The 9,706-nt window shown below is 47.2% G+C and overlaps 1 protein-coding gene across 1 annotated transcript; it reads left to right on the forward strand.

Annotated features, from left to right (window-relative positions):
* The first annotated feature begins 230 nt into the window (after positions 1-230).
* Positions 231-7,031, forward strand: SNU13 (small nuclear ribonucleoprotein 13). Its single transcript, XM_024200464.3, has 3 exons — positions 231-365; positions 4,634-4,754; positions 5,986-7,031. Exons 1-3 carry the CDS (start codon positions 363-365, stop codon positions 6,246-6,248), a joined length of 387 nt encoding a protein of 128 aa, XP_024056232.1. The 5' UTR covers positions 231-362; the 3' UTR covers positions 6,249-7,031.
* The last annotated feature ends 2,675 nt before the right edge of the window (positions 7,032-9,706 follow it).

The following is a 9,706-nucleotide window of genomic DNA, read 5'->3' on the forward strand; positions in this document are numbered from 1 at the left end:
CTGAGCAGGATATTGAAGAATGTTTCCGCCAAAATCCCTTTTCGCTGCAAGCAAAGCTGGTCTCTGGTTCCTGAATTGTTGCTTCTGTAATGGGACCTGATCACGCGCAGGGGGCGCAATGCACAACACAACCCACCCCACGTATATCCAGATTAGACCTGGCCGGTTTTTAAAAAGAGCAGCGCTGGCCCTTTAAGATGAGAGTCTCTCCTGGCTCCCCGCCCGGCCGGGCTCAGCTAAACCTCATTTCCGGGCGCGACGCACTTAGAGCGTTTTAGGTTTTTTCCCTCCGTGAAGCTTTCGGGCCGAGAGGATCGCTCCGCTCCGCACAGGGAAGGGCTCGGTTCGCCTACAGCGCAGCCATGGTGAGTGGCGCCCAGGCCGGAGTGGCCCATGTGGGCTGATGGCCGAGCACGTGGGGGGCGGCGGGCGGAACGCTGGGACACGCCGCGTTCTGCAAGCAGCGTGCGCAAGGAAGGGGATCGCCGGGCTGGCTACCGGGAGCCCTGCCTGGGCCGGGGCACGTGGAGCACAGGCGCCGCCACGTGGGAGGGGGAAGAGGCCGCTGGGGCGCCCGTATATCTGAACACCCGTCCATGAGTCCTACTGCCGCGCACAGGGCAGCTGAGCGGCCACAGCAACTGCGGTCATGTCCTGTGGCTTTTGTGTGGGCAACTGCTCGCCCTCCTCTGAGCGCTGTGTCCCGATTCCCGTTCAGTCACTTCGCTGCCTACGTGCTCCTCCGCTGGGTGGGGTGGGAGCTTGCGAAGACCAGCAGGATGATAGCTACCTCCGCATCTCTCGGTGTGGGGGAGTACAGGGCTGGGTGGGAGCACATGGAGGTTATGCTTTCCCCGTCCTCTGCCTTGTGATAAGGTATGAGAACAGTATAGGATGTTGCTGCTTATTTCACAGCATGAGTCTCTGTTTATTGAATGTTAATTGACCAAAATACAAAGGGGTAAGGTACAGCAAAAATTCTTGTAGCAATAACAATATTTAGTTCTTGTACTGCTTTTTGTCTGTAGATTTCAAACCACTTTGCAGAGGGAAACTGAGATCTAGAGGTTTCAGAGTAGTAGCCGTGTTAGTATCAGCAAAAAGAACGATGAGTACTTGTGGCACCTTAGAGACTAACAAATTTATAGAGGTGACATGACTTGCCAAAGCTCACCCAGCCATCCAGTGGCACGTGACCCAGGTCTCCCAAGTCCACTCTGTGTTCTAGCCACTAGATCATAGAATATCAGGGTTTGAAGGGACCTCAGGAGGTCATCTAGTCCAACCCCCTGCTCAAAGCAGGACCAATTCCCAACTAAATCATCCCAGCCAGGGCTTTGTCAAGCCTGACCTTAAAAACCTCTAAGGAAGGAGATTCCACCACTTCCCTATGTAACCCATTCCAGTGCTTCACCACCCTCCTAGTGAAAAAGTTTTTCCTAATATCCAACCTAAACCTCCCCCACTGCAACTTGAGACCATTACTCCTTGTTCTGTCATCTGGTACCACTGAGAACAGTCTAGATCCATCCTCTTTGAAACCCCCTTTCAGGTAGTTGAAAATGGCTATCAAATCCCCCCTCATTCTTCTCTTCTGCAGACTAAACAATCCCAGTTCCTTCAGCTTCTCTTCATAAGTCATGTGCTCTAGCCCCCTAATAATTTTTGTTGCCCTCTGCTGGACTCTTTCTAATTTTTCCACATCCTTCTTGTAGTGTGGGGCCCAAAATTGGACACAGTACTCCAGATGAAGCCTCACCAATGTCGAATAGAGGGGAATGAGCACGTCCCTCGATCTGCTGGCAATGCCCCTACTTATACAGCCCAAAATGCCGTTAGCCTTCTTGGCAACAAGGGCACACTGTTGAATCATATCCAGCTTCTTGTCCACTGTAACCCCTAGGTCCTTTTCTGCAGAACTGCTGCCTAGCCATTCGGTCTCTAGTCTGTAGCAGTGCACTTAGGACGAAAGAATCCTATGCAGGACTCTGCACTTGTCCTTGTTGAACCTCATCAGGTTTCTTTTGGCCCAATCCTCTAATTTGTCTAGGTCCCTCTGTATCCTATCCCTACCCTCCAGAGTATCTACCACTCCTCCCAGTTTAGTGTCATCTGCAAACTTGCTGAGAGTGCAATCTGCGCCATCCTCCAGAACATTAATGAAGATATTGAACAAAACCGGACCCAGGACCGACCCTTGGGGCACTCCGCTTGATACCGGCTGCCAACTAGACATGGAGCCATTGATCACTACCCGTTGAGCCCGATGAACTAGCCAGGTTTCTATCCACCTTGTAGTACATTCATCCAGCCCATACTACTTTAACTTGCTGGCAAGAATACTGTGGGAGACCGTATCAAAAGCTTTGCTAAAGTCAAGGAATAACACATCCACTGCTTTCCCCTCATCCACAGACCCAGTTATCTCCTCATAGAAGGCAATTAGGTTAGTCAGGCATGACTTGCCCTTGGTGAATCCATGCTGACTGTTCCTGATCACTATCCTCTCCTCTAAGTGCTTCAGAATTGATTCCTTGAGGACCTGCTCCATGATTTTTCCAGGGACTGAGGTGAGGCTGACTGGCCTGTAGGTCCCCAGATCCTCCTCCTTCCCTTTTTTTAAAGATGAGGGCACTACATTAGCCTTTTTCCAGTCATCTGGGACCGCCCCCAATCGCCATGAGTTTTCAAAAATAATGGCTAATGGCTCTGCAATCTCATCCGCCAACTCCTTTAGCACCCTCGGATGCAGCGCATCCAGCCCCATGGATTTGTGCTCATCCAGCTTTTCTAAATAGTCCCAAACCGCTTCTTTCTCCACAGAGGGCTGGTCACCTCCTCCCCCTGCTGTGCTTCCCAGTGCAGTAGTCTGGGAGCTGACCTTGTTTGTGAAGACAGAGGCAAAAAAAGCATTGAGTACATTAGCTTTTTCCACATCCTCTGTCACTAGGTTGCCTCCCTCATTCAGTAAGGGGCCCACACTTTCCTTGACTTCTTTCTTGTTGCTAACATACCTGAAAAAACCCTTCTTGTTACTCTTAACATCTCTTGCTAGCTGCAACTCCAAGTGTGATTTGACTTCCTGATTTCACTCCTGCATGCCTGAGCAATATTTTTATACTCCTCCCTGGTCATTTGTCCAATCTTCCACGTCTTGTAAGCTTTTTTTTTTTTTGCGTTTAAGATCAGCAAGGATTTCACTGTTATGGCAGGTGACCAGCTTGGCTTATTTACTATTCTTTCTACGCATCAGGATGGTTTGTTCCTGCAACCTCAATAAGGATTCTTTAAAATACAGCCACCTCTCCTGGACTCCTTTGCCCCTAATGTTATTCTCCCAGGGGATCCTGCCCATCAGTTCCCTGAGGGAGTCAAAGTCTGCTTTTCCAAAGTCCAGGGTCCGTATACTGCTGCTCTCCTTTCTTCCTTGTGTCAGGATCCTGAACTCGACCATCTCATGGCCACTGCCTCCCAGGTTCCCATCCACTTTTGCTTCCCCTACTAATCCTTCCTGGTTTGTGAGCAGCAGGTCAAGAAGAGCTCTGCCCCTAGTTGGTTCCTCCAGCACTTGCACCAGGAAATTGTCCCCTACACTTTCCAAAAACTTCCTGGATTGTCTGTGCACCGCTGTATTGCTCTCCCAGCAGGATCACACTGTCTCCTTTTAGGAGGTATCCTGTTGTGCCCTTCTAAGGCATAAGAACATCTCAAACTGAAGAAGCAGAGCTGTCTCTGTCTAGACAAACCTGTGCCCTCTCCTTTCAGTTCCACAATCACCTGTCTGAATATTTACTATGTGTCTGGCTACCTATATAGTAGAGCTGACCCTGAGCAGAAGCATTTCCCTGTTACAGAAGGGCCTCAAAAATTCTGTCACTTGTTTGTGCAGCTCTAGAACAGTTTAACTGTTAACATAAGGTTTTAGAAAAGCCTTCATTAAAACAGAAAAGAATTCTAACTCTTCCCCTATTGATGCTGTTCATTTGTTTTCACTTATCATGGACACAAACTAGCCTGGTTGATTTTTACTTCCTGCTTGTTAGGCGCTAGCACAAAACTGTTCCAACACTTGGGGGGAGAGAAGTGTTAAGTAGAAGATTTCCTTTTGAATTGTTCTCAGAAAATTCCATTCTTAATTCTTAAAACATGCCTTTTCAAAAATAAACCTGGTGCCTGACTCTCTTTACAGAATTATTCTTATAAATTCAGATCTAAAAATGTGCAATTGCTGTCCCTATGTTGGCAGATAAACATTTTATATTAACGTAGCACCTGAAATTGCAAAGGGCTCATTGTTGAACAATGTCTGGGCTGGAATTGGCATGGTATATGTGAAACAAAAGCATGTGGAGGGGAACTTTGGTTTAGGACTGAGAAACCTGTGTGTGTATGTAACTTTGGGATGCCATGCAATCTTTAGTGTCCATGCAGAGCAGACGGGACCTCAGTGTTTCCTGTCTCATCTGTGGATAGATTTTGTGTAGGTGTTTTAGAAGAGTCAGGGACTGAGTTGATCCTGGCAGGATGTGAAGCTGTGGTTCTAGGGAGTTTGGATGTGTTAAACTCAGTACCTGCCTGTGAATGTTCCAAGTGAAGCTTTTCTCTGCTTCTTATAATTCTTGCCTTTTTCTAGACTGAGGCAGAAGTGAACCCCAAAGCTTACCCACTGGCTGATGCACAACTCACCAAAACTCTGCTGGACCTTGTACAGCAGTCCTGCAACTACAAACAGCTACGCAAGGGTGCCAATGAAGGTGAGGTCTGTTTGTTATAAAACATGCTGTGTTTGCCGAAAGTAAAGAAAGGGTTTAATAGATTCTGAGGCCCGAAGGGATCACTGTGGTGATCTAAGTCTGACCTCTGAGGCGAGAGAACTTCCCCCAGATAATTCCTAGAGCATATAGTTTACCACACTAGATGTTACAGATGATGGTTGTCTTCCCCTGTCTCCAGCTTTGGAATTAGGATGTTTGGTAATTCACCCTTCCAAATCCACATTGTTTATTTTATACAGTTTCTAGCTTGTGCAAATGTTTGGAGTTTCTTTTCTTTTCCCTTACAGAATATTCTAGCAGGAACAAAACTAACCTCTTCAGCAAAACTGTGCAGCTCTCACCTGCCTCTCTGTTAACTGCACAAAATAGGGTTGTTGGTATAACTGTTCCTGTGTGGTTTTGGGGACAGGTAGCAGGGGAGAGTGTTTTAGAAGATGGCTGGCTGGTGGTGAGACTAATTTGTCAGGATTACATCCTTAATATTTGTCTGTAGTGCCCATTGCTGTGCTGCATAAGAACTGATAGTGTTTAGGGCAGTGGTCCCCAAACTGGGGGGTGTGGAGGAATGTCCGAGGGGGTGGGGGGGCCCAGTCCAGCCCTGGCTCCCCTCCTGGGCATTGGCTGCAGCCCTGCTCCTTTCCACAGCTCAGCCACCTGCCCCCACTCTGTCCTCGGCCCAGCTGTGACTTCGCTGCTAGCCCAGGGGGCTGCAGACATATTCCATTACTGGTAAGGCAGTGCATGAGGGGGAAAGTTTGGGCACTACTGGCTTTGGGCAAGGATACAGACAAACCAGACTCCTATGTCCTAATTACAAAAAATAGAATGAAAAAAGTTGTTGGATCAGTTTTATCTATACAATCGCATATATCACCTTCCTTCACTCCCTCCCTGTCAAACAATACAGGTTTGATTCATAGAATATGTTCCCAACAGCCTTGTCCAATCTGTATGTTTTTATGATACCAAATCCACCACTTTCCTCAGGAGACTTTTCACAAGCTCTTTGGGGCAGGACTATCTCTGTTCTGGTTGTACAACACCCAGCTCAGTGGGGTCCTGGTCCTTGACTAGGGCTCCTAGTAGCATTACTATGGCATCTACCTATAATAGATTCACTAAATAGATTTCTGTGTTTCCTAACGTTCTCTTGTGTTAATATGCTCCACACCAAGACCTCCACCTAATCCTCTTCCCTCTCTCTCTCCAGCCACTAAAACACTGAACAGAGGAATAGCAGAATTCATTGTGATGGCTGCAGATGCTGAGCCCCTGGAGATCATCCTGCACCTCCCTCTCTTGTGCGAGGACAAGAATGTGCCCTATGTCTTTGTGCGCTCCAAGCAGGCCCTGGGCCGGGCATGTGGTGTCTCCCGGCCTGTCATTGCCTGCTCAATTACCATCAAGGAAGGGTCACAACTGAAGCCTCAGATTCAATCGGTCCAGCAAGCTATAGAGAGACTGTTGGTCTAAATCTGCCTAAAACCCAATAGCTGAAATCCATAATTTAAAAAATAATAAATCAAGAGTTGGGGAGGGAATTAATGATAGTTAAACTAGACAATACAATAGTTTGATACCAAACCCTTGTTTCAAAATGCCAGGTGTTTGTTTTACAGTGGCTTGCTCCTATTATATATTTCAACTCTCCACTGTGGGTCAATCTAGATTTTCTCCCTCTCTCCCTTGCCGGCCTTTCAGAAGACATTCTTGCAGTACTAGTTCTCAAAACTCTGTTGCTCAACAGAGTGAGTAGCAGCTCCTCCTGTGTGATAGGCAAAAATAACATATTGCCCCATTTTAGGGCATGATTAACCTATACTCTTTTTTTTTTTTTTTCTCCCCCAATAATGGATTAGCTTCCTTCGTTTTGCAGCAAATTCTTCTATGATAAGTTTGATCTGTAACAGACATGAATAATTTAATGTATGTGTTCTAGACGGTTTGATCCAATGAGGAAAATTAAGGTGGATCTGCAGTGTAATGGTGTATATTCAACAATTGCTGCTTTAAGGGAGAGGCAAGTAATAGAGGAGGGGGGGAAATAAAGACAGTGGCAGCTATGTAGTGTAGGATACAGGCCAAGTTCAGTTTCACCATATCTGCTGACTTGGTCAAGAGGCCACTGTATGAGAGGTGTAGAGGGAGGAGAAATCCTACTACAGTGCTATGGGTGATAGTTCTAACCTTGCTTGGTGTGTTTTTTTTTTTTTTTTTAAACTGGTATTTTTTTAAATAAATCCATATATTCCCAGATTTGTCAACTCATGTACATGACTTCTCTCAGCCTGTCTTGGATAGGAATGTGCTGCTAACAGCCTTTTACAATTAAAAATGAATTAGAGACACCCCTGCCCCCCAGGGCTAATGCTGTGCATTCTAATGCAGCATATTAGAGCTGCCCCCTATCATTTTGTTTAGTAGTGGTGCGTCTGTCTGCAGCATTGCTGTGAGCTACAAAAAGCTGGTTCCAAGGGTATTTAACACCCCCCCCCCTCCCCCCCCCCAAAAAAAAAAACCCACCAAAGCAAAACTGCACACACCAGGGAAGCAAATAAGCTTGCTACTTCCTGGTAGGAAGAAGCTTATCAAGGCCCACATGTGGTGAAGGAGAAATAAGGACAGCAAGGAACAGTGTAAGTATTCACAGACTCTTCCCAAAGGTGTATTGTTACTGTCAGTAAAGGCCTAGCTTTAGAACTGAACACGAAAACAGAAAAAGTCTATTTATTCTTTTCACTTTAAAGGTGAAATGAGGCTTGTGTAATAGATATCAGAGGGGTAGCCGTGTTAGTCTGAATCTGTAAAAAGCAACAGAGGGTCCTGTGGCACCTTTAAGACTAACAGAAGTATTGGAGCATAAGCTTTCGTGGGTGAATGCCCACTTCATCAGATGCAAGACTGATGAATAGAGACACCCTTGAACTTCTCCGTGGCCTTTCCTCACTGGAATGCTGTTTCTTAGGTCCAAGAGCTAGTGTGGCCAATTTGCCTACCACCTACACCAGCTTTTTTTTTTTAATTTTGTTTTTTAACTGTAAATCTTCTATTTTGTCCAAGAGTTAAGATAGGTGCCACCCCTACAACGCTGTATTAACTGCAGTCCTGGAACTGGCATTACCACTGGTGGGGGATGGTGCCATAAGTAGGCATGAACAAATTTTCCATTGGCTGGGCTGGGTTCTGCAGACTTGAATTCTAATGCTAATCTAGATGCACTCTGGTTGTGTTAACTGTTAGGTGTAGCTGTACTGAATGGTGGGATCAGTTGGAGCCAGGTAGGAAGGGCTCTTGCTGTGATACAGAGATGCACATGTATGTTGAGGGATAAGTATACTCTATTTCAGCATTGAGTTCTGGAGGCTATATCAGAGGTATACCAGGCTGTCTTCTAGTCTACATAGGTTTTTATACCACACTCATTAGTATCTCTTGGCGCCTTCTAATAGTGTATTAAGTAACATGACTACACTGTTATGTTCTCCCATCCTCTTCCCCACAAGGGGAAGCATAGGCAGTGGAGTGTCTTTGGTAAGGTGGGTGTTTTGTTTATAGTGAAGAAAGCAAGGTCAAAGAAATGCCTTACATTTGGAACAGAAAGTGGTGGCTTGTGATGGTTCCTGGAGAGTGTTGGTTCCATAGTCTCCAACTGCCTCTGGAACAAGTTCTGTCTCAACAATAAGAGGAAAGCTAATCTGTAGTGTAAAGTTCCACTGTGTGAGAGGAGCAAAGCAGTCAATCACACTTTGTCCTGGAACTTTAGATAGTCTTTATCTTCAAAGTACTCAAGGGCCCAGGCCCAGGAGACTAAGACCTTGATTCAGTATTCTGTAGGAAGCTAGTGTAGAGCAGAGGACAGGTGTGTGCTCACAGTTGCATGTATTGCTGAGATGTGCCACAGTGTTTTGTGCTAGTTGGAGTTTCCCTAAGTGCTGCAGGTATCATGCCTAGGTATATCTCATTGCTGTAGTTCAACTGAGAGGTGACAAAGGCATGAATACCTAAGTTCAGGTCTTTGATGGTAGAAAGCATTAGTCATGGCCCTTATGATGGGAGAGCCCAGTGTCAGTAAGGAATCCAAGAGTAGTCCTGTAGAGTAAGCTATGCTGACCAGGTGTTTTTCTTGCAGTGTAGGAACACTACTACTCCTCCTCCTCCCTCCCCCCCCCATCAAGCATTCTCCCATCAACATTGCTGCATTTACACTGTTAGGCTGGCATAGTAAGGTAGGTCAGGTGTGGATTTTCACATCCTGACCACCTTAGCTATGTTGACCAGGCCTCAGAGAGCAAATGTCCTTTTTGATGACAACCTCACTGTAGATGTGGCAGTATTGATACCTACAGTTAATCAGGGAGGTGTTGCTATACTACTGGGGGGAAAAGCCCTTCTGTGGCTGTAGGAAATGTCTACACTACAATGGCATAGCTATGATGCCACAGCTGTGCCACTGTAGCTCCTATAGCAGGGATGGGCAAACTACGGCCTGGGGGCTGCATCCGGCCCTCTAGACGTTTTTAATCCAGCCTTCGAGCTCCCTCTGAGGAGCGGGGTCTGGGGCTTGCCCCACTCCGCATGGCTCCCAGAAGCAGTGGCATGTCCCCACCTCTGGCTGCTATGCATAGGGGCAGCCAGGGGGCTCCACATGCTGCTCTGGAACCACAACCAATGGGAGCTGCAGGGGCAGTGCCTGCAGATGGGGCAGCGCACAGAGCTGCCTGGCTGCGCCACCATGTAGGACCTGGAGGGGGGCCATGCCGCTGCTTCTGGGAGCTGCTTGAGGTAAGTGCCGCCCAGAGCCTGCACCCCTGACCCCCTCCTGTGCCCCAACCCTGATTTCCTCCCCCCCACCCCCCCCCGCCGCCCTCCAAACCCCTTGGTCCCAGCCTGGAGCACCCTCCTGCACTCTGAACCTCTCATCCCCATCCCCA

This window comes from Terrapene carolina, unplaced genomic scaffold, assembly GCF_002925995.2.
Source record: "Terrapene carolina triunguis isolate 2854851 unplaced genomic scaffold, T_m_triunguis-2.0 Scaffold247, whole genome shotgun sequence".
Lineage (NCBI taxonomy): Eukaryota > Metazoa > Chordata > Testudines > Emydidae > Terrapene > Terrapene triunguis.